The 26,062-nt window shown below is 39.9% G+C and overlaps 1 protein-coding gene across 14 annotated transcripts in view; it reads right to left on the bottom strand.

Moving 5' to 3' along the window:
- Positions 1-1,917: 1,917 nt before the first annotated feature.
- Positions 1,918-26,062, bottom strand: part of LOC125768381 (heterogeneous nuclear ribonucleoprotein L) — a 182,837-nt gene continuing 158,692 nt past the window's right edge. For 7 of the 14 annotated variants that reach the window (XM_049435957.1, XM_049435964.1, XM_049435959.1 and 4 more), the window contains 6 exons: positions 17,171-17,355; positions 15,485-15,580; positions 10,067-10,191; positions 9,832-9,982; positions 9,548-9,752; positions 1,918-9,475 (listed from right to left, as the gene is read on the bottom strand). In XM_049435957.1, the coding sequence (XP_049291914.1) occupies positions 9,324-9,475; positions 9,548-9,752; positions 9,832-9,982; positions 10,067-10,191; positions 15,485-15,580; positions 17,171-17,355 (914 nt within the window). In that variant the 3' untranslated portion in view covers positions 1,918-9,323. The remainder of the gene's footprint in view (positions 9,476-9,547; positions 9,753-9,831; positions 9,983-10,066; positions 10,192-15,484; positions 15,581-17,170; positions 17,356-26,062) is intronic. The other 7 variants (XM_049435961.1, XM_049435967.1, XM_049435969.1 and 4 more) reach the window with 2 other exon arrangements.

The raw sequence follows: 26,062 nt of genomic DNA, 5'->3' as shown, positions 1-26,062 counted from the left end.
GTAACATTTATGTTAATAATGTATTTAGCTTAACGCCGCCATACCGGAGAACCATTCCTTTTATCTTAGCCCCAACTACACGGTGCAGCTTACATCACCTTTTTTTTGCATTTCTTTTCCCAAATATGCCAAACAAAGTGATGGTGTATGTTTGGTTTTCTGTTGGCTTCTAACGTTAAATCACGCGTCTACATCGCTGAAGGAAAGTGTAATATTTTCATCATTACGTTTCACTACAATTTTGCCCATTGACTCCCTTCGTCGTTATCTTACTTGTTGCACGTAATCCATCTAATGTAATGTACGTCTTTTGTACGCATGTATGCATTGTTATGTATGTATTAAATGTATTTCCTCATGTACTGTATGTATGTATACGTGTATGCTTACGGCGCTTTTGCAGCTGTAGCAGCGATAGTAGTAGATATAGTAGTAGTAGTAGTAGTAGTAGTGATAGTAGTAGTAATGATAGTAGTAGTGGTGGTTGTGGTGGTGTGGTGGTGTTGTTGTTGGTGGTAGAAGTAGTAGCAGCAGTAGTAGAAGTAGTGAGCACCGTTTTTTTTTCCACCGTTTTCCGCGCGCCAGGAGATAAAGATAAAGAGTATTATTCTCGCAAACGATATGTTTTGTTCTAGATTTATTTGTTTCTCTCTTAGGTCAGATATTTATTTACTTTATCTTACTTACTTTGTTTTTGTTTTCTTCGTGTTTGTTTGCTTGTTCTTTGCCCTTCTTTACTTTGCTTTCCGCTTTCCATTTTTTGTCTTTTAACGTTTTATATTATCTCGCGCTTTCGATATTTTCTTTCGGCTTGTGTAGGATTTTGTTTGTTTACTGTTTAGCTTTTCTTTGTCCCTTTTTTGTTGGCACATTGAACTATACCACACGTTGTTCTGTTTCTTTGTTCTCTGTGTAGATGTTTGTTTTTGCTGCAGTGTCCTTCCTGTTAGTGTTCGTGTGCATGTAAATGTGTTGTGTCGCGTATTGCTGTCTTTTCACTTCGATGTTTTAACGGCTGCTTGTGAAGCCGACTGTCAAGAAGGTGCACTATAACTTTTTCCTCAAAAAAAGCAGTCAAAGTGTGAAAGCTGTGATAGCTTTCATCAACTTTGCCACTCATTAACTGTTCTAACTTGTCAGTTCTAGCTTGCGTCCTAGACACTTGTCATTCTCTTCTAATGGACCATTTCAAACGCTTCAATTTCAATTACAATCTACCAACAAAACTGAGATGGAACGGAAATGGTTGATTTCGTTGTGTTTTAATCTGTGTTTTTTTGTTGTTGCTTATGTATCAGCACGTATCGTTGGCAGAGTAGGAACAAGAAGGATTTACACAATTGAATAAGTTGAAACAAAAACAGAAAATATTACCACAAAGCAAAACAACTATCCATTTAACCACATACCGTGGGCCATTTTGTTTTAGTGAACGTACGCGACCACGGGCGCGTGCATTTGCTCTCACACACCCATACTCTCACAACAAGTTTTTGCTAAAAATTTACTACCTTTGCTCTGCCATTTCTCCATATGTCACCTTTTCCTAATAAAATTAGCTAACTTTCTTCATATGCCGCAAACCAAAGCCACAGTTACATATAATCTTGATTACTTTCCATTTTCCATCTTTTCTCTCTCTCTCTCTCTCTCTCTCTCTCTCTCTCTTTTGGCACGTCGTTCTGTCCTAATCCGTCGATTGTGTCGAGACTTCCTGTCGTGCATGCTGGGGGGTTGTTTTACTAATAAACTGAACCGAAACATTTCCAGTTCGAGCGCAAAAGCCATCGAGAAGTTACTCTGTTTTCCAATATTGTGTGTCCTCAGTGTGCCTGCAGTGTTCTTCGTGTGTCCAGAGTGTGGATTTTGGGGTTTTTTACAGTTCTGTAAACGTATTTTTACTTCTATTTTTTCCCATTTCTTTCATTCGGCTGCGAGAAGATGGTGAGTGCTGAAGTTCGAGTTCCGAAGTTCCGTAGGCACATACATTTTTGTGTTTTGTTCTTTCTTCTGTGTGGTGTGTTTTGCAATGTTTTTGTTTTGTTTTGTTTGCTTTTTGTTTTAGAGAAAAATAATTGACACTTGCCGTTTTATGCACACGACATGCAATCCGTGCCCAAACCGAAACCTTCCCAAACATGATCGCTTGGCGTTGGTGTGGGGGTTTGCACATAGAATGGGAGAGTTGGGTGCGTATTTGGGATAAAGATTTTCATCGCCTGAATGTTGTCTCTCTCTATCTCTTTTTGTATGTAGGTTTTCGTTTCGTTTGGCTCCTTTGTTTGTTGTAGAATGTTTGTTCCTCTATTGGTCAGTTTGTTTTGTATTTTTGAATGTTTCTTTGTTATTGAGAGTTAAGCGGCCGTGTTATATTTTTCTGATTTGCTTTGCTTGTTTGTTTCTTGCTTACTTTCTCCTTTTTCCCCGTTTTTCTTTTAATAAGTTGCTTTTCTTCTTTGTTACCATTTTAGTACTAACATTTAGCCTACTTTTGCTTAGAATTCATCTTATTTGTTTCCTTTAATACAATAATGCTATTAGTATATCAATCAATCTTACTTCTGTGTGTATGTTTTATATCTTGCGTTCCTTCCATCAACACTCACACACATTACGACACTAATTGTGTCAAGTTTTTCTTTATACCATTTTCTTCGCTCACAATAATGTTGCTCCATCATTATCTTCGCATTTATCGAAGACTTCTCAGGAGGCATTTAATTTGACTTGGATGTTTTACAGTTTTAGGTGTAGAAATTTTTGCCACAAACTTCACAAGAAGCCGACTCATGCTACTAAACTGGAACCAAGTCTATAGCGGAATAGGCGGATTGTTGTTGGTTTTTTGTTTTACTGCTTCTTTTTGCTCTCTAGGACTTCTAGGGTTTACGCACTAAACTATCAATACACTACCATCACACTAATCTAAAGCAGAGCTAATAAATGTTTAACCGGTCGATTCTGTAAAAAGGGGGTATTCCAACCACCCGCACAAATGTACCGATAAGCGGGAGGGACACCTTAGCTTAACATTGCACTAAAACCATGCCAACGGAGGCATAGATATGCCCACCCACTACTAACGCTGACAGGGAAGAACGCAGAAACCCGCTAGCGCCATGTCAGGGGGAAAGGAAAATGGGAGACAATGAAAGAATAAAAGGAAAACTAAACAAAGAAAAAACACGAACCACGTTTTTCTGACCTTTCTTCCAGTTTAACAACAAAAACAAAGCACACTAATCTCCTGCGCCGATATCGATATGTTCAATTCGTTCGCAAACCAACCCCAAAAACGCCACATTTTATTGCTCAAGCACGAGCGTCTGCTTTTCCTAACGCAACCATTAAATATTGTCGTAATTTGCTAGCACGAGCACACACCCCGTTGCGCATTGTGTTCTTCGCTATCCGGTTCAGTTTTGCTTCTCTTTTTTTCTTCTTCTGTTTTTAAGCACACATCACCATTAAATAAAAACACCACACTATCGTTTCACTATTTCATTCCTAACTCACATTTTTGTTTTGTTTACTTTTTTTACACACATTCCACGCGGGTTCGGTTTTAAGGGTTTGCTTTGTTTGTTTTTTTCTTTATCTTCTTTTGTTAAGTAGATTCTCTTTTAAGGTTTTTATTTTGTTGTTTGTGTATATTAAAGGTGGGAATAGATTTTCCAGGAGCCGTTCCGCTCCTTACAGTGATTTCCGCGGGGGGAAATAAGAAATAACCGCCATTGCTGTCACTTGCCATTTGCTTGAACAACAAAACCCGACAAACACATACACACACGCACGCACACACCACCCAACGTTCACAGAATGCGCGCACAAATTAGACTACTTATGAAGCTAGTAATTAATAAATATACATGAATACAACACGTGATTGAATCCTGTGGTGGATGTGGTTTTTGTTTTTTTTTTTGCACGCCATATTGCACATATGTTTTGCAAAACGATAGTTGACGATACTGAAAAACCGACAACCGAAACAAGGGTTCGGTTGCTTTGATTGAGCAAAAATACTATTTCCCGTACGATTACTTCGTTCGTTCGATTGCTTTTGCGGTTTGATTAGGTTAAGGTTTTGTTTCCCCCCAAATGGGCGATAGGACGGAAAACCGATAGGAAGGGTGAGGAAAATGGAGGGATGAAAAAAGGACAAGAAATAGGAAAAACTATTCTTCTTTAGTGTAACAACAACTACAGACACGTAACAGACTGTGGGGGGGAGCGACTGTATCGTGAACTTTTGTTTTTTAAATTAGTTTCTAAAAACATACGTTGAGCTGATTATATGAAACTTAAACTTGATTAACGATTTCTAATCTTCTTTTTTCCGCTTGATTGCACTTATTATTGAAACAGGCTCGTGAGAGCTCGTATGTTGCTTACTGCCCCATAGCACCGATTCGTTAGTGTTCTTTACACGTGTACTTAAAACAACAAGAAACACCCAACCACACACATACACACATCCACAGCCTGACAGTGGGTAAAAGGATGGTTACTTAAAACTAAACAAAAAAGAAAGCATAACCACTAACTTCAATCGATCCGTATCAAATTTGTTGATTTTGCTAGCGATAGAGAGCACGCATTATGTCTAGCTGTTGTAACTGTAACATGATTGTAGCTTTGTATAGCTTCCGGTAGAGAAAGAGTTAGTTGTAACAGTCGATAATAAAAAGAGAAACATAAACCATTCACATATATATGTATACATATATGTATGTATACGGCATAGTGATTGCATATCATTCCTTTAGTGTGTCTTCTCGCAGTTAGCAGAAGTTACAGACCATCTTGGTGGGTTACACTGTAGCAAAGCGTACTGTGTGGGGAGCGTGTTTTTACTTCTTCTTTTATCATAAAATCTTTCGCTCACGTTTACACTTTCTCTCACGTTTGTCGCTAAAATTGGGTAAATAAATAAGCCTCCTAAAAGGGCCATTTTGTTTTTAAACTGGCTTGCCATTACCATAATTTGCCCATCAAAAACACATTACAGCTTTTCTGCTGGAGCGCGTTTGCTGAATGTTGTTTCGTTTTGTTTACGAACTTTTTTGCTTTTTTCACTGGTTTAAGATACGGTTTCTGTTTCTTTAGCTGTAAAATGATATTTTTTTTCAACATTGGACCACCATATACATTATTATTATTGATTATTTGTTTCACACACACGCACAACTTCCTACGCACAGCAGCATTTAGCAGAATGCTGCTTCTTAACCATTTTTTGTTCTGCTGGCTAGAAGAGCCGAAGAACCTGTCCGTCAGCCGGATTTTCCATCCGCAAAACCCGACTTTCGTTCGCGCTTAAATTGCTACTAATGTCTTTACTTCTTTACTTGTGTAAATATAAGTAGGTGTATAATTCTTCTCTGGGGCGTCACCCTTCCTCTGTAATAGGGATCTTGCCCCCCTTCCCCTTGGATCGTACCAACAGAGCGTCGCCTTAAAGATGCGTCCCAATACACGGGTCGGGTTTTCCGGTTGTTCGGCAATCGTCCTAGTAGTATGTGTTTCCTATCCGTTTTGTGTTTTTGTTTTCCCTTTTTGCCATTGGCGCACCCTTGGTTGAGTTCATTTCACTAGGATATGTAGATTCTGAAGAAAAGGAGGGAAGGAAAAAAATATCTAAAAACAAAAGAAGAAAAAAAACAAACAAAATGATAGTTGCCGCTGGATAATCGATAGATGATGATGGCCATTGCAGGTTCAGGTTCGATTTCAGATGTTCGTCGGTGCTGCATTTTTCTACCTGTTTGCTATTCTTTTTCAACGTTTTCCTTTCTCAGTACCAAGAAGCGCGAAGAAGCTAATATGTTTCTTCACATATTTTACTACGGCAAACAATACCAGCTGAATTCCATCTATTCTTTATTGAAACAATAAAAAATATGAAACGAAAAGAAGTGCTCAACTTAAATTAAAAACAAAAAGAAACAAAAAAAAAACAAAGAAACTAAACACTGTTTCTTCTTTTGATAGTAAAGTTCTCTCGATTGCACATTTGTCTCGTTCGTGTTTGATCCTATGAGCAGCTGTGATGGGGATTTTGTGTGTTGTATTGTTTGAACTTTTCTCACTCCCCATTCACACACACGTTTTCCCTTTGTTTTTTGTTTGTTACTCAAACAGCATAAAGAAATAGAGAAAACAAGAAAAAAACGATAACTCGTACACGATTTGCTGCACTAGCGACTAAAACTAAGAGCTAACCAGTAATCGTAATAGTTAATAATAATAATAATAAAAAGCTCTAACAAACTTGTCTTATACATCAAACGCCCTAACATAACATAAGAGTTAAACGACACTATCAAAAAAAAGAGAAGAAAAGAAAAAAACAACAATGATGATAATGAAGATGAAGTGATTAACAAAAGAATCGTTACGCAGTCGGATTCGATGTTTCTGGTTCTGGTTTACGTTTTGCTCTTTTGTTTTTTAGTTTGTTTGTTTGATTTTTGGTTCCGCAGCAAATGTCCACGAAACGTGGCGGCTTCGGTGCGTTCGGTGCGGTGTGTGGTTTGGGTTGGGTGGTGTTTGGTAAATGTTTTAGAAGTGGTGTTTTTGTTTATGTTTATGCTGTAACGTGAGGAGTGTACTGTACTGTTTCATGCGCTGGTATAGCCTCTATGCTTTTGGGGCCTGCCCGGTTTTGGGTGTTTCTTGCTGTAGGTGTACACTGGGGTTTTGTGAGAAGGTTTTGTTTTGATTGGTTTTTGTCTGCAGGCGCGTGTATGCGCGGGAAGTGTGTAACTAAACGACACAAGCTTAAACTGCTTCGAACGTACTAAAACTATAAGGTTCTTAGTTTAATGAATTTTGTCTCAACGTGACATTCCACGTGTTACCCAGCAGTAACTGATTTAGTACCTTTTCGTGTTTTCGATTGTGTGGGTTTGCTTGTTTGATTGTAATTTCCCAATGCTGTTAGCTTATTAGTGTTTTGTTTTGCATGCATCGGTAAGCTAACGAAACTAGTTGCACATAGCTTACGAAATAAAACTGAATTCAACGGTGTTTGTGTGTGTTGTTTGTTAGTATTAGTGGGTGTGTGTTGTGTTGTTGTTTTGAGTTCAAGTGTACACCGCATTGATTGTTCTACCTTGCCTTGCGTTTCGTGCGCATGCAGTATTACAATATCATTTCCTTCGTCAATCTTTCACATGTGCCCAACCGTTTGTTCGCTATTTAAGATAGATTCTTAACATATCATAAATGTTATTTTCTATGCATTCCTCCCTTGTTTTTTTGCGCCAATTTTTTTCCCATATTTTCAATCTTTCTTCTAGCTTATTTCTTACCATTTCACAGGTAAGATTCTCATTCCACGAAATCTTGCCTGAACTAGAAACTATCGAGTGAACCAAGAAAAAGCGAACAAACTGAATACAATCCTGCTTGCACACCATTAACTAACGTTATACAGAGACAGGCACACATACACAAAGTAAGCACACAAACAAACATGATCTTGCGCACACGATCTCGTTCATACATACATGGTCAACCGTTCAAGGACTTCCATCCGCACGCACTCTGTTCATCACAAACAAGCGTACCGGGAGAGCGAGAAACAAGAGAAAGCAAGCCAGAGCCGTAAAAAAAACGGAAGAGAGCTAGAGGGTCCAGCATTGCACATTACAATTGTTACTATCCTTTTCTAGCTGGAACAGCATCCCTCTGTCTGTTAGGCATTTCGTTTAAACTCTCGTCCGCGCATCAGATTGTTGCGCTTGCTCTTTTCCACTCTCCCGGATTTTACGCAATTTCTTCTAAATTAGTAAACAATAAATAATGTCTTTTCTCTTGTTTTGTTGTATCAATGTACCTAGGGGCTCACAAAGGGTAGGGAAAGAAAGGTTTTTGATTACAAATTGAAACGTGATCATGCTAACGTTGTTGGTAAAGAAATGAACGTAAATGTAACTGGCAAAAATAGAAGGTAAATTTTAAAGGAAAACAACATTAGGGAATATAAGTCATAAGTGGGACAGATGGTAGGTTTTAAACGTTAGGTGTTTTCTTACTTAATTGTCTAAAAATCGAACACACGGCGTACCACCTTAGCCAATTGCAAAACACCATCCGGAAAGCAACGTTGCTTACTGCAGGTTAGCCATTTCCGGCATTTCCGGCTGATTTGTTTCCATTTGCAGTGTTGCTTAAACTGTTTTCCTTTCTTTTTCTGTTTTTGGTTTCAAAGCTTTCATTCGTTTGCCTCTACCGATTTATAGTCGTTATCTTTCCAATGTTTTTGTTCGCTCCTGTCTCTCACTCTCTGCTTATCCTTTTCGTTTTGCGCATTTCAGCTCCTAGTCTTTTCTTTTCTAGTTGATTGTGACGATTGTTGCATGATGTGGGAATTCGATTGTAAAGCAGTAAAGAAATTAAAGAAGAAAAATAGATCCAGTAGTATCCTGCTCGTATTACGAGCGATATCGTTCTGCTTGTGGTTTGTCCACCTATGGTACAGCCAATAGGGCATTATCGAGGGAGGGTGTTCTGCATTGATTAAGTAGTACATGGGTACAGTTCCCTCATCTGCGCTTGGTCGTCCGTCTTCATCAATCTTCACTATCATCTTCCGGTGGTTTACTTTCGTGTTTTTGCGCCATACCATTCATGTTCGCTGCGGTTTTGCTAATAAAAAAAATTAAACAATCTAACCATTACTGTATCCTATACTGGACGAATCCTTGCGCTCATCATAGAACGAACGTGAGTGCAGCGCGCACTTATGCTGCAAAGCCATGTTTTACAATCCTATTTGCGAACTGCAAACGCACCGGGCATGGTTAGTGCTAGTTCTGCTAGTTTTGCGGTTCAGCTTAACTCTACTGTTGCAGCGCAATGTGGATAGACGAGATGAGCGTTTTACGTTATTACTCCTCAACGCACGTGCGCTCACAACTGAGCACACAGCGCGATGCTTGTGGAAGGTGAGATGGAGGCCGCACTAGAATTGCTGCCTGTCTGTCGGTAGTCGACAGAAAAACAAACAAAAAAAAAACGGTGGTGATTTCTTACGATGAACGTGATGAATTTGTTGGCTGACGATGAAACTGCGATCGACCGGCGAAAACCCCCTGGGGTTACGATTTTGTATGAATTAATATCGTTTCCTTCTCTTTTTTTATCTTCCTCTTCCTTTCGTCTCATTAGCATCACATTAAAACACACAGGGATGAACCCGTAGTTCCATCAAAACACGGTTTTTCATTTGCTTGAGGATCGCGGGAACCGCAGCATAGAGGCTCATCTGTAAAGCAATCGGCCATGCAGCATGCAGCGAACAGGGCGCGATCGATTTATCGCGCCTGCATCGGCTCATCCTCGGCACCGGGCGTCGTCGGGACGGCTGAACCCTGCTTCATGTTCTCGATGTTCTCATTGTTCCACGCACCGTTCATAGTTTTGGACGACGAAAAGCAGAGCTTCATGATGAACGGGAACTTTGTGCCTAAAACGAAAGGAAACGTGCGTTGTGAGATGGATGGTGTGGAAGGTGGACGTTAGGCGCACAATATCGTACCTTTGTGATCGATGGCGGTGTGGTTGCACTTCATGATCGCCTGGACGGCTAGGGCGACGCTCGGGAACTCAACCAACCCGGACGAGGAGCGTTCCGATTTCAGTGGAAACATGCGTACTTGCGACGGGTGACAATCGTTGCTACTGAACGCGGCAATCAGCTGCTCATCGGTTAGCCCTGGCGGTGTGTTGAAGAAGTGAAGAATCTGTACGAGGAAAGCAAGAACAGAGCGCCGTAACGTTAGAAATATGGTCGCAAAAAAGAAAACTCAAACATAAGCTTACCTTGCTTGGCGGTTGGATGCGGTTCTTGCTTGCCTGCGTCAGCGACAGGAAGCGATTGTTCTTCGAGCCGGTATATTCCTTGAAGCTGGGCGTATGATCCGGCAGGGTGTACGGGTTTGTGACCTCGGACAAAAAGTTCTGCTTGGAAAATCTAAAAACGAGGGAAGGTATTTTTTTAAACATGCAAATATTTTTCAAAAAAAAAAACCTTCACCACCAAGGGACGGCTACTTACGCGATCTGAATTTTGCCATCATTTCCGATTGGAATGTTGTTCAAGTGCTGGACGCAACGTTCTACTGCGATGGCGTCACCCATTTGGACCATGGCGGTACCTTCCTTGGTTTTCAGGAACTTTATCTGTGCGAGTGGAAAAATTGAACGCAAAACGCATTTATTAAGCTTATTAGCATGAGCCAAATTAATTATCACACCTATTTGCATTAAAATTCTCCGAATCCCGGTGCGGATTCGAATTATGTGTCATTACACCAATATTTGACTTCATTAGTGTGAATAATTATGTGCTCGCACGTTCGTAATTCCCATTCCATTTGCGAAATGCACTCTGCAAATTAAATGCTTGCTCGGCAGCTTACTAACATCCGCACAAATTGTTTCACGTGTGTAATGTGTATCTATTAGGAATCTATTACCGGGAAATGCACACAACTCATATCAAGCTGCTATAATGATTTTAATTGGGAAACGTTTTTCCCTCGCTACGAATACAGCTTCAACAAAATGGATTTTACCTTTGAAGTTTAATGAGACAAATTTATCTCTTTTTAAGATAAATAGATTTAGTTCATTTAGAAAAATCGTGTTAAAAATGCTTAGAAGAATGAAATAAAAACACAAGTTTGAAATAGTATCCTGGTCACGGCACCAAGCGTTGCAAGTAGAAGATCTTTCTAAAAGAGATAACTTTAAAACGATCCTTGAATTAATCTACCGAAAAGGTTCATTAAATCCAATTAGTCACAAACGAAATGTTGGCACGTTCAGCTCACGTTATCATGCAAGGATTTGCTTTTGTTTTGTCAAAAAAAAAACCACCTCATCCAAACGGCCTTCGCATCGTTCATCTCGAGGCTCAAAGCAGCATTACAGACGAATGACAACCCCTCTGGGAGTAGTTTTGTTGTACCATGTGTCCGTGGCATTCATGCGCGTAATGAACACAAACCGAAGCCACACAATAGTAGCAACAACAACAGAAAATGGTGGCGGCATTTCCCAGAAAATAACAACGGAATGAAATAGAATTCACCTCCACCCCAAAAACCGGTCAGGATCGTTCACTCTTTCGTGAAGGAATGTGCTGTGTTTTTGGTTGTACCGGTCTAGGTGTACGATCATTGGCTAAAAGTGCTATCATGATCATACCCGTTGCAGTATACCATCGGGAAAGGGAATTGAAATTAATTATTCTGCCCCGTTTCCACCGGGTTTTCCCCCGACTGCCGTGACTGCCACCGGTTACACGTTGCTCCAATCACTATCGGGCTGGGTTGACGTCCAATCTAACAGGGTAGCCGCGGCTATCGGTACCGTCTCGTCGAGGCTATTTTCAACTCCCATTTTCCGCTTGATGATGTTTCGGTTTTGGGGATTCGCGAGGGGGACTTGGAACAGTTGGGTCTCTTTTTTCCCCGGGGGCCATTGAGATCGAAGCGTTACAAGAATGCCTTCACTCTTCCGTATCACAACAGACACCAGAGACACAAGGGGAATGGTGTTCGTTCACTAACGCTGTGTTCTTCGAACATTTGCATTTTTTATGCGGCGATTTTTTCCCCTAAAGTTACTTCCTGGTTTGTTTCTAATGTCACAACCAAAAAACCCAGATCGGTCTCGTGTGACTGCTCAGACAGGAAGTGCGAAAGCGCTCACTTGGGCATAAATCATTGTGATTGAAATGATTCGCACTCAACGCATCGTGAGGGCTGCTAATGGTAGGTGCTGTGTGCGCGAAGCACGCAATTTCCCACCAGACATTTACACAGGTCACAGTTTGAGACAGTGCTGGCGTTGTGATGTTTAGAGTACAAAAAGTGCGTTTTTTTTGCTTTAAATCTAGATACCGTGTGAAGATACTGGCGGTCGTTGCATCGATTTTTGTCTTTGATTTGTTACACCCGTTAGAGTGAGTGCCGGCTTTCGGCAGAAGAATAATGTACCCATCGAAGTTTGTTATTGTTTCGTAGGGTTTTGCTTTATGGCCGACAGCTGCTGGATGAATATGGGCTTTAGCTCTTTTTTCCCCCCTTTCACGTTGCACAAGTTTTTTAGAACCGGTAATGATAGTTCTACTCCATTGTGTTTTTATTCCTAAAAAAGGCATTACGCTTCTAAATTGATCCATCGATCAACACGATTTAAGCGCATCTCGTCTTGCAGCGCGGTTGGTCCTTGTCGGTTCCCAGTGGCTTACGATCTTTACGGTCCATCAAGCGAGAATGTGCCTTCCCGTGAGCTTAATGTAGTCATACGTTCAAGTTTTATGAACGTACACCCACCAACAGTAAAAAAAAACGCACTCTCGATGAAAAGTTTCACCGAAAGAAGAGCTTTCTTTTGTTTCATTTTCACCATATGGTGAACGCATTTGGATAAAAGTTTTTTTTTACTTCTGGAAAGATTAAGTCCAGTTACGGGAAAGAATTGAAAAATCTTCCCACAGACACACACACACAAAAACACTCGAAACGTGCAGATTTCAATCGGTTCACAATCGACTCACGGACACGACGAGATCATTCGCAAATATTACAAGCGATGGGGGTTTTTCTTTTTTCGTTATTCACCTAACGTATCGAACGTTTCTCAGGTTTTTGTGGCAGCTTTGTTCGATCTAGCTACCACTTCGAGAAGATTTAAGTGCCAAAGCTTTGGGATTGAAGTTGCATTTGAAAAAAAAGGCAACAAAACGGCGCAATGAAGATCCAGTTTTATGAAGTTGAAATAGGTTTGGGAATGGCAGGATGGAAAAAATGCGTTCCAAACGACGAGTCGATTTTATTTTTCTCTCTACACTCGGTTTTTCCGTTCCCTGTTCCACGCAACGCATTTGCCGCTTTGTTTCCGGAACTTCGTTTTCGTTGTCGGTGTTTTTTTTTATTTCCTTTACTTCCGTTTCCGACTTACCGACTGTTATAGCTAGATGTGCTTGATGCTTTTATATCCGTTTTTTCTCCTTTGCTCACCCTTTACGATAGAAATTTCCATCCAGCAAGTGCTATTTACCTTACCGTTTATTTTCTGTTGTATTTGTGTGAGTGAGATATGTATATTAAGAGAGAGGTTTCACTTCAAGCTTCTACCGGCTACAGAAGGTGTTCCTGTGTGCTCCATTGAACCAATTTTTACGATCACCATCTGTTGCGGTTATCATGGAAAATTCGCATCAAGGTACAGTATGTTTGTTTTGAAGGGATTTGGGGTATTGTGTCTAAAAATGGCCACCTGGCTAGGGAAAAGCAATAATGGGTGAAGTTTTAGACAATTGCATTTTCACTAGAGAATGCTTTGAGGATGCTTTTCGAAAAATGGGCGCAACCGAAACTGTACAGAGAGTTCGTCACTGAAATTGTTGTACTATCATCATCGTCATCTTATTGTCGCCCAAGGTGTATATAGAGAAGGAGATAAAACAAAATGGGCGAAACACAAAACGATTGCGGAACGACCGGAAACCAGCTTGAACTGACAGTTGCGTGGAGAAGGAAACAAAATCGTTTCATTTTATGAAGTATTTTTTTCGCCCCCCAGAAAGGTAGTATTTTACCCGGTCGTTCTCCACCTGACAGTTGCAAAACGTATTTTTCAAATCTAACGCTTGTCATGTGTGCGCCGGCAATGTACGTTTTCCCGCTGGCACTTGGTTAGTTATTCAATCTATATTCTGGCATTTTTCTGTACAGTCATTTTCATTTTCCAGAGAGAAAAAAAAACCGAGTTTGTGATGTACCAAAAGTGATGTGAGTTGTATTTTTCACGGTAAAAAAAAAACAAACGTTCTAATAGAGACAATTTCTTTTCACAAACAAATTGAAATGCATGGAAAAAGGAATGGAATTGAAAAGACATGATTGTACAGTACGGAATAAAACAAGTGCGGTACTGTTGGTGAATCTTTCCTATCTACTGTACTGCCGACGGTGTTAATTCTTGTCATGTTTTTCTTCATGCAACCATTGCAATTGCACTACCACAGTGTCATGATTGGAGGGTTGAGTAGAACATCAGTTTGCTGTGGTCTTGTACTTCAAAGCCACAACACTTTTACAAATTCCACACCACGTTCGACAGCCACAGATACGGCTACGCGTGAAGAATAATAGCAGCAACAACAAAAAAGCGGATGCGTACCCTGATGGGACAATCAGGATATCTTATGAGAAACGTGCTCGGAAAACCGTAATTTGCATCCAAGCTGTTGTGTGATTTTTTATTGGAAAAAAAAATCAGAAAAAAGGGATGCGAATATTTACAAACGTGATAAAAAGAATGTGAATGATAAAGAGAGTGAAATACGTAACAATATTTGGTAAATGAATTTTGTACAATAAATGGCAATACTGAAATTTATACTTTAAATATACTTTGTAAAAAAAACAATATTTGAATTACTTTCAAATTCATTTAACGGAAATTAAGTTTAAAATAATTCATGTTTGTTTATAAATTGTCCTTTGCTCAGGGTTACACCAAACCTTTTATGTGAGAGGGAACTATACAAAATAATTACTTATTATAATAAATTGACCGAGCTGTTGTAGTTTAGAAATAATATTTTAAGAAGAAGATATGTTGGTCATTCAATTCCACCCTCAAAAAAAATATACCGCTCCACAAGCACTTCTTCAAAAATTCATCTGTTCATGCTAAGGAATCATTACCAAAAGGCAAACATTCAAGTACTCGTTCGACCTTGTTTATACAAAAAAATGTGTGTACATGCTTCATAATCACGAACCATGTTTTGCACCCTCAAAAACCAGCAGATCAAATTCCAACAGATTGACTCAACAGTGAGCTAATCCTATTCCTGGTTTGAGAGCATTCCTTTACACCACAGATTCATAGCAAATCGGTACATGCGCCACACAGCGCACAGATTGATGTGATTTATGAAGGGCAGGGACCCCACCATCTCTATTTGCCCAATTAGACTTGTTCTTTAGTTTAGTTGAACAAAAAAAGAAAGATGGAAAATGCAACCAAATCGTTTCACTCACACCCAAATGCCCTGACAGTCGCGTGAGTGACAGGCCATAAAATGTGAACTAATTAGTCACCATTTGCTAGCGTTTTTGTTTAATGTTGCCGAGTATTTGTGCTTTGCGGATAATTCGTAGGGTTGATCGTACGGTGTACGACAGAGCACACGGGGGGTTGTGCTAAATTACGGCAACATGCGATTGGGGAGATGATTTTTTTTCTTCTATCGCGCCATAATGCGTGATATCAGTAGCTTATTTATAAAAATAAGTTTACTGACTACATCACACTAAAAAACCGCTGCTTCATTTCGCGTGAATCTATTACACGTGTATTTTTTGTTTTGCTTTATTTTGTTTCCGTGTAATACACGATGGTGGATAAACGAGTACATGCTATGCATTAAACAAGAACCAGTTTTACTTACCCGAACTACATTGCCATAGAGACAGAACAGATTGAAAAGCTTATCGGTGTTGGCGGTTCCATTGTCGAGTCCGTAAACCATCATCACTGCTCCCTGCTTACAAAAGGAAAGGAAGAAACAAGAGACAGAGAGAGAGAGAAAACATTGAATGAAAAATATGAAACCATATGAAATGTGGGTGAGGATTTATTAGATTTATTTGCCACGATAGAGATGCTTCGAAAGTTGAATCGATCGAAAGGAATATTGGAACACCATCGATGAATATCACCCGAAGTTGACACAATTACATCTGTGTCGCTGTGTGCTGCAAATCCGAACTTGTGGCACCGCAAAACGAATAAGATTTAATTAAATGATAAAAAACAACTGTACTGAAGTGGTGTGCGACAATCGAAAAGGAAACTTATGTTGGCACAAAATCGATGACGAACGAGATTATGAAAGACAGAGAGAATGTGAAAATTCTCCATTAAATAAAACACAAACTGGTTGATGAAGAAAGTTCTTTTTGACAGAGCAGAATGTACTGATGGAGAATAAAAAATGCATCATATAAATAAAATTCAAATAGTTGTTGTTTTTTTTTGCAAAATCTCCGGTTGCATCAGCAATAGAAATATCAAATTATATTCCCTATCGATTTGGCGCATTCAGTTGAGGTAAAATACCAGGCGTCTCCATATGTATTAAAGAAGGAAAAATAAAATGTAAAAAAACAGATACAAAACATGTTGAGCTGTTTGCAATACACCTTAACGAAGAAAATGCAAGCATATGACAATATCCAACAATATCCTGACAGAATGACAGAATGACATATGACAGAATTTTGAGCTAATTAATTAGTAAATTTCACCTCATATTTTTTACACGACAACATTTATTTTTCTGATGAAAATGCCACCAAATTAATAATTGGTACTTCCTTTAAAAAACACAAAAATAAAGAAAATGTAAATTTCCAAATGCATTAAATGCATAGATTGGTTGAAATTGTCGTCAAACACCAAGCGCCTCCATATGTATTAAAAATGGAATAAATAAAACTGTACAAAACAGAATGAGACAAACATATTTAGTTGTTTGCACTTCACATTTACGAACAAAATTCTAGCATTTGATAATAGGTACCTATTTAAAAATATCCTATCATTCTTCGAAGAGTTTTGAATTTCATCTAATATTCTTTGTATTCTTTATATATTTATATAAGTTTTTTTTCGATGAAAATGCTGCCAATACAATAATCAATAAGTCGTTTTAAAAATCGGGAAAATAAAGAAAATACACATATCCAAATGCATTGCATACTTATCGCACGCATTAAATTGTCGTCAAACACCAGGCGTCTCCATATTTTATGGCTTAAAACAGGAAAAATGCAAACACATGCAGTTGTTTACATTGGATCGGTGCGACATAATCCCACTTTCTTTTTAAATATTTTCGCTTGCGCTTACGACTGCGACATGAGAGATTAACGAACGAATTAAAAAGGGAAAATATTTTGTCTGAAATAACATTCCACAACGTACTGGCGTTGACCGAATTATTGCATTTCGAAACCAAACGCTGGTCTCCGATTTACGGTTGCATGTACGTTTGCAATAAGAACATATTTGATGTCGAAACCTGAGAGGGTATTTCTTGGGGTGGCAGTAAAAAAAAAACAGCAGTACGTACCTGTTGCTGTGTTGGTTGGATGAAGTTGGTTGGTCCATTGCGGGGCAACGGTGGATCCTTCATGAGACCGACGTGCGTACCGGCGGCTGCCGGTTTCCAGTTCTCCGACGGGTGGAAGTCCGGTGGTGAAAAGTTGGGTGGAAAACCATTTCCTCCACCGGCGCCTAGAAGAGCAGGTTCTAGACCAGGGGTTGGATAGAAGAAAAAATGAAGGAAAAAATTATTTTATCTTTTAGTGGCGTTTTATCGGTAAACGTCCACTGTGCGGGGAGCGTTAAATAATGTTTTCTACTGTTGGAGTCAACTACTCAACTACAGGGAAATGGTATGGAAATGAAAAAGAAAAGAAGGATGGTAAAACTACACCACCAGAACAGACTCGCCAACGCAAGTGCAATGATCTCTTAACAGCGCTGGAAAGCTTCACCATGTGGTGCACATTGAAATCCGAATAAGATTGTACCCGAACGAAGACATAAATGGTATCCAAAGTGTCTTTGTTCCGTACGAAACGAAAGATGAAACGATGCTCATTTGCTTCACGCAAACCCGGACACATACAAGCTGTCCGAACAATGCGAGATACCGAGCGCTATCCATTTGGTTCCATTGTTTTGCTTTTATTTGCAGGCAAAACTTTTCCTGCCCGAGTCCGCTCCGTGGCACAACTAGCATCAAACTAAATGTTCGACGAACTTAGAAAAAAAACGTTCCGTGCAAACGCGAACGAACGATTTGTCACTTGAGAGTGCACTGTCTGTGTGTCTGCTCGGTTTCATTCTTCGATCCGAAACACCGGCGACCATGGTGTGGAAAATTGTAGACGAAAGAACAAACGAAAGCAAACGATACCTTCTGCAGGATCTATCTCCGATTAGACATCGCCCGTCCGAAGAAGCGTACGGGCCATAGTTAATTGTGCGGTTTGGATGGGAAAAATAGGATAGTGTCAGTTGCACGGTGCTTCCGATGTCTTTCTTCCCCGCTGCTGATGGTGGTCGACGTCGTAACTTAATCATGATAAAAATCGGTCACCCAAAATGCTGAAGTTTATAAAGGGTTCATTTGTTTTAATCCTTATCCACCCTACCCGGGGGGCCAGAGATGGGTACCGGGAAGATGGATGATGTTATTTGAACAGAAGCGATATTGCATTCCAAACTGTCCGTTCATCATGGGTAGTGTTTTTGTGTTTGTTTTTGTGTGTGTGGAAAATGTAAGGTGTTGCAAAATAAATGACGTATCAATTAATTTAAGATGTTTTCAATCTAAAATTGTTGTTTTTCCTTCTCTACTGGAGACTTGAAATTTCTTACCAACAAAAATATTAATAAATTCATTTAATTTTTAATTGATTTATAAAAATAATTTTGCACTCGAATGCTTCGAGCGCATTCAATCTACAGAAAGCAATGGAAAACAATTAATAAAGCACCGAAAGAAAATACCAAATTTGCCAAAAACAACCACGTTACGCTGCCAACACACTCAGATGAGGGCCACACTCGACAAATAGTTTCTTTTGCACCCAGTTTGCCCTGTCCAAACATACCGACTTGGCACGGGGAGGAAAAAAAACACACACAAAACTGCCGAACGAGGCGTTTGATAAACAAAATACCTTCCCCAAAACAGCGATCAATCCATCAATCAAACGGTACGAGCAACAGTTGCAACTCTGGGGGGGTAGACCCTTGTGTATTGCGCGGACGATCACCATACGGCTTTTGGCTCTTGAAATGTTTCATTCATTTTGCATTTTTACCCTTCTGTTGTTGTTTTGTTGCTTTCCTCTCTGGAAGGAATTTTTGTAAAAAGAAGAGAAAAAAAAGCCGCAAACCTCCATTCAATCACATCAGCGCGTGGCAGATCGTTGTGAATCAAAAGGTTACGCATTCCGATTTGGATCCGCGGAACGCGCTTGATTGTGCGTTCAAGTGGTTTTTCACACAGTGCGATGTGTCGTTTTGGGAGATTTCTGTTTTTGTTCGATCGTTCTATTGAAATTTTGAAAATGGAGTTGAAGTGGTTCGACACTCCCCCTTCCACCTTCAATACATTGATCCATAACAACGGACCGAGAATCCGTAAAGAATCCAATTTACCTCCGAATGAAATGGCGACCAGAAGGTGGATGGACGGTTTGGTTTGGTGGAAACAATTTATTTCCATTTCGTCACCGATCGAGTCACGTTTTGCACTCGACGCTCACCGTAACATGACACCGAATTCAATCCAATTTTTAGCAGAAAAGGAACCGAGAACACGCCAAATGCAGCAACTGTATGGACGAAAGCAGAACCATCGCGTGAGTGCATTTGGTACCGTACCATTTAGAGGGAAAGAGAGCTACATGTAGTACGTCTATCAGCAAAATTGAACGCAACAAGAGATAGATACTATTTCTACCTCTCACACAAATGTGCATCACACACATCCTGTTGGAACGTTGCAGTACGGCAAAGGACCAGCAAAAATTGGCGTGTGAGAATCGAAATCGAAATTGAGTTTCGAGTACGTATAGCTAACATTACCGGCGGCAGAATGCAAAGGACCGATATTTGAAAGGGAAGCAAAAAAAAGTGAAACAGAAATAAAGTGGTCACCGTCAGGCTTTGTTTTATTTTTTCTAAATGAAAAGAAAAATATAACATAGGAGTAAAGCTTATTATTTTTTAGATAAGTTAGATGTCAAAAAGTGCAGAAAGTAATCGATTCGAAAGTGTACACACCTTGGTCGAGCAAGCGATTGCATATTCTGCAGGCGCGCAAAATGTGCTAGTGATGATACAAGCTTATGTACGAAACTGACTTTTCAACTTTGAAGTATAAACGAAATGTCACCCAATATCAAAATACTCGAATATTTGCGATTCGCATTCCTAGTGTATCTGTCAGAACTATCTGTAGTAGTAAGTGTGACATATCATTTCCCTTTCAACCCTATTTAGTATTCGTCTTCGTCTGCAAAGCTTCACCCCTATTTAAGCATAACATTACGTGCAATCATCATACACAAACACTTTTAATGAAGTGTTTGAGCAACTTATGGTGGAAAAGCATTACAAGCTGTACGTGCACACCCAAAAACAGAGCAACAAATTGTGAAAGTAAAGTTGGCCACTTTGGTAGGTTTCATCAGGGGGGGGGGGGGGGGAAAACTTTTGCGCCGCAATCACATCACGTGCCGGTTGGTGTTTCTCACATTGAAAATGAGAAAGCTTTTCAGAGACACACACATACACACCCACACAAGTTTACTGGTTTATTTTACAAAATAAAAGCAGCTTTTGAAATGTTGTTTTCCCCCTTCGAAACCTAAGAGGAGGCGGCTTTGCTTTTCCTTCCAGGATAAGGATCACACTTTCGGTAGAAACATACACCCATACACGAAGGTACATTGGTACTTGCAAATTGTGTTTACAACTAATTCGATGTGGTAGTGTGCGCACATGCAATTGACCTGCTTCGGTTGTAGAACGGGTAAGTACACACGTTTTTATGCACCGAAACTAGTAAGTCGTTGAGTGCAGAACGTAATGGACGGTGAATGCAATAAAAATAGGATGGAAAGTAAGAAGAAAAAAAAAGATTGAGGGTTGATAGGAAGCGAAAAGAAGGAAATAATAAACCACACAAGCTTGTATTTTGCTGTCGCTCGCTCTAGATGGTGCTCGAACCAGACAGAGGAAGCTTTTTTTGTGAATGATTCTTAGAAAGCAGAGAAGTGTAGAGTCACTCCAGCCAACATTTTGTTACTTTGCAATCTCTGATTGTATGCTCGGAAGCATAGCGGAAAAAAGTACGCGTTTTGGGACGAGAATGATAAAATGCCTTTTTCTCTTTCCTGACGGCAAAAGGATAAAACACATTTGTTGCGAATAATTTATAATCTTTCGGAAATTGACAGATGAGTTTGGCAATAAGTAGAAGATTTGATTGGTTTGATTTCTAAAATCGACAGAATAATAAAAGAATAATAGTGTACAACTAAATTATAGCAACAATTATAGCAACGAATATACTATTTTGACAAATGTACGATTTGACTGAAAAACTTCACATTTTCTATCAAATTTCAAATAAAAAAAATATTTTACCAATCATAAAACCACAGATATGCTCATCGAGATGCATCAAAAGAGATGTTTCCTTAGCGTCTCAAGAAGAGACACACCCTAGGGTGTCTTTAACCACTACTTCGGACGTATTATGTACCACACGACACACGTTCTGCTTTTGCTCAAGCATCCACTTGTGTGACACTTGAGTGCAACCAGCTAACATGTTTTCCATCCTCTCTTCATTTCCCCCTCTCTTTGCCTTTCACCCACACACTTTCGCTGGACATAAAGTACACCGAAAGGACGTCAGTAAATGACTTTCGAGTCTGTTTAAGGTTCGTAAAAAAATCACGTCCCGTTCGCGAGGCAAGGATGGAAAGAAAGTAACAACCGTTTGCATTTATCTTACCCGTGGCAGGCATCACGTTCCCGGTATATCACGGAAGAAGGCAACAGTTTGGATGGGCAAAACTCACCACCCTGTGTACGGGGGCAAATGGTAATGTGCGGCGATAAGTGAAGCTTCTTCATCAATTGCTGCTAAACAAGCAAACGCGTCGATGCATAATGCGATCGTTTACGCGAACGATTCGGTCGGTAATAGGTTTTTTTTCTTCGTTTTCTTGTTTATGGCAAAGGAAATTGAACAGGGAAGTGTCCTAGTTATTCCACCGGTACACGCCAACCACAGCTTGCCCGTAGTGAAGATAACTCGTGCAAAAGTGCACTCGTTTTGCTAAATTGCTTCACAGCTTGTGTTGCGTAAGTGTTACTCCCATAATCCCGGGAATCGGGGCTTTCTGGGGGCTGTAAGTTTTTGGTTGAATAATTTGCCAACCCGTACATTCTCCGGGACATTCGCCCGTAAGTCTCTCCGCACGGTGTTAATGAAATGATACTCTCACTACTGTTTCCACCCAATAAGCCACACTCGGCCCATCGTTCAGCACTTGTCCGGCATTTGTCTTCCGGTTGGAAACAGCTACACAAAACAGGAAGTGATCCGAACCTCCACTCCCCAGACGCTCAGTGCGAGCATCCACCCGGAAATGATGGTGGTGATGAAGAACGGGGGGGACGAACAACACGAAACGTCGGCACATAAATTGCGCTTTATTGCACCAGCGGGGTTGGGAAACATAAATGTTAAAAAAGGGCACATACAACACACACGACGATTCCGATTACAAATCGTGCTGTGGAAACCGGGTTGGGTTTAGGTAGTCGTTGTTAGACTAAAGCTGTTTGGTAAATCCTTCAATTTAGTGTTTGCCAACGGGAGGGTGAACAAGTGAACTAGGGATAACGAGAAAACTCTGCTGTAAATGGATAGTTTGGTATCATAACTCCCGTCTCGGGTCCCGTGTACGACTGACGGAATGACGATAGTTTCGTTTAGGGGCAGTTTAAATGAAATTAAAAAAGTTTTCCCTTCACAAAGGATCACCCTCTAAGTGAGAGGTACTCTGACAGCGGGAGGCCAGATATTTAGAAACAGTAATTTAAGAGTGTTACGGTAATCATGAGAACAATGCAAATGTATTTAAAAACGATGATAAATGATATTTCGAGGAAGAAAAAAAAAATAAAATTAAACAAAAAAAAATCACATTTGTTTTGTTGCATTTTTGCATTCAAAACTGCAGCGAACAAAGCTACAACCAGTTTTGGGGCAAAACTTCCGTTTGCTTTTCGCTTTTCATTTTCCTGTGTTTTCTGTTCACTACACATTGAGTTTAAGTCACACCTACGCTTATGGGTGAATTTATTTCCCCCGAACATTATCCCTATTATACACGCCTTACTTTGCTGGCATCGTATCGTTGACTGCATCCGCAACACTCTGGCAGCTTTTAGCTCCAACTGCAACCGTTTCGCGTGTTATTAATTCGTTAGCCGCAAAAAAAAGAAATTGGAAGAAGCAAGAGGAATCAACAATGCAAAACCCGCACAAACCCAATGCGCGAAAGTGGGAAGGAATGCCAAGCAGCAACTTGATTATGGGTTTTGTGCTGATCCTTTTGCACCCTTTTACCAGCTCAACAGATGAAAGTTTAACCGCCTTTCCGTTGGATAGTTGTTCTGCGGGTGTTGTGCCATTTGTCGGATGCTATTGGTTACGTGTGTATACAGAAGGATCCCAAAACCCGCAAGCATCCGGACCGGAGGCTATAAATTGTGGTCGAAGCGAAACGGATACCAGGCGAGAAAAGCAACTTGGAGGAGAATTTTGTACCCCGCCCGGTCGCGAACAATTAGAAGCTATTTGTCACGCGCCATGTACCGGGGAGCGCTCTTTAGAGAATAAAAATTAATGGTTTGTAATATTGAACGGCTATGATTTAGTTACCGATTGGATGAAAGAATAGTACAATGAGTTTGTGAAGAAAGTTTAATTAAGGACATATAGATTCAACAATAAATAAATTATTAACTAAACCATCAGAATTGTGTAGCATGGAAGCATATTAAGCATTGAGTTAAAGTTTAAATAAAACATTAAAAATTGTTAAAGAATTTGGAAAGAAATGAGTGAATAAAAATGATAAGCAACATGTGTAAAGCAAATTAAACGGAATAGCCCTTAAGATACGATTCAAGAATTGGATCATTTGGGATATACGTTTATGAAAAGTTTATTTACTTTTATAGATTATGGCTATTGATGACGTTATTAAATAATTTTGAAACACAATCAAAATCATATTTATTGTTGAGCTGCTCGAATTTGAAATTGGGAAGAAAAATATATCATATCTTCTCTACCAGTTTGTATAGAAAAATTGGACTGCCAGATCCGAAAATTGACTTTTGGAATCAAATAGCCAATATTGCTATAAAAACCCTATAAAACTATAAAAATCCCATAATTGGGAAAGTGGTAGCATTTTTTTTTATTCAATTCAAAAATATAATAAAAATAAAAATCCTAATAATGCTTTACGAAATGCTATAATTACCCATCCATCCAAATTCATAATGGCAAGAAAGGTCCATTAAGTTGCTTTCAAAGTCTCCTCCCGCGCGAAATACATTAAGACGCTCAACTGTGAACCATTTTTCAGCGCCAAAATTTAGAATGAATGGCAATTGTGCTAAGGTCATTTATTTGAATAGTGTAAAAACTGTGTTGTCTTCTATTGTACCGCCCCGTTTTTGGCACGCGTAAAACCTGAGCCCGGTACCCGGTTCCTTAAAGTGCACACCGTGGGCCTAAGGCCAAACGAAATGCGAAAAAACTGCTTCCGACGCCATTGAATGAGCTCGTCGTAGATAGAAAAGATACGTGTGTGAGTGTGCTTTTCTTTTTTTAATTCAACCACCCGGACAGTGTGGGACGATTCACAATTTTATCATGTGATCATGTGACCACGAGAATCGGCCGCTCTTGTCTGCCTGCTAATGCGATGCGGATTTCCGCGGATTAGAACATGTTAATAAGCTCCTGAAGGAGAGGAAGGCTCCTGCAAAAACTTTGCCCGCCCCTTAATCCACGGATACCGGGCGGAACCGTGCATTAAATTTGCGTAAAATCTTGGGTGCTTAAATCTGAGAGCCAATAGAGTTTTCCGTTTGGGTGTTTTTTTGTGAGGGAAAATGAACCCCCGGGTGCTGCTTCTGTTGCCCAATTTACCCACCGATGGGGAACGCGAGCAGTTGATAAAACGATCATAAAACAAGATAACACCTGGCGCATGTAACGGTCCCCCGGCCAGAAGTGAGTTCGTGGAATGAAATAATAAAACAGTAATGTTTCTTGCGCTCAGGTACGATAATCTGGCTTTTGTGTCCTTGCAATCGTTTTTTTGTTTTATTTTTTTCCTTCAAAACAGACGGGGAAAACAAAGTAAAATACCGTATCTCCTCAAAGCCGTGTGACACAATGAAATGTCACCATTTTTGCATGTCCATGAACGAGGAAACGGTAGAGAGAAGGCGCAAGTTTCGGTCACAGATTTAGGCACGGGCGAATATGGAAGGTGTGAAAAACTTTTCCCGACACCGTGTTTTTCTTTGCCGAGTTTATTAGTACCCCGAGTGGTATACAGTGCGAGAAACTTTCCATTCCACCCTAGGTATAATTTTGTGTAAAATTTATTTTTCCTTTCCCAGACTGATCCTAAATACCGTCGATCCTGCAGTTGAGATTGTGTACTCCGGTGTACCCGGTAGAGTTTTCAATCCGGCTTTCAAATTGCTTCTAGAGCACTTTTTCCTTGTCCAAAGTTTTTGGGGAAAAGTTGCAGCAAAAAAAAGAGCGAAGAAAATATTCCCGGCGACGAGGTAGATGGAGGAGGTGAAAAACTTGACCCTCGTCGTCTTTGGTGACTAATAAAAAGATATCTGGAAGCAGGAAGCAAAATGACGTCGGTTGGAGCGAGGTCCTTTTTTTCCTGATGGATACGACTTTATTCACGATCTCGTTGGATTACCCTGGCTTTACAACTTACAGCGAGCAGTGGAACCGTCGTATTGAACGGCAAGGGGAACAGATTCTTTTTCTTGCAATTTGTCAGGTGATTGGACGCGTTTTGTAAACCAAACTACGTATTTTACAACTGAACGAAACTTCTGTAGCTACAGTTTTTACTACAGTTTTTGGGATAGATTTTTCGAAGGAAGGATAGGCTTTACGATTGAAGCATATTACGTTGTATTTCATATAAATATGTATTACTTAAATGGCGTGGGACGAAATTCGACTTATATCCCTAAATATGCTGCTTTGATAAGTTAAGTGGAGACTTCAAATTAGTATATTTCTAAAAACATTTCCTAATAACTCCAAGTGCCATAACCATAACAAGCAAATAAAAGATGCCGACTC

Source organism: Anopheles funestus, chromosome 3RL (genome assembly GCF_943734845.2).
Source record: "Anopheles funestus chromosome 3RL, idAnoFuneDA-416_04, whole genome shotgun sequence".
Lineage (NCBI taxonomy): Eukaryota > Metazoa > Arthropoda > Insecta > Diptera > Culicidae > Anopheles > Anopheles funestus.
The sequence above is the reverse complement of the archived record's forward strand: the minus strand, read 5'-3'. Positions and strand labels throughout refer to the sequence as shown.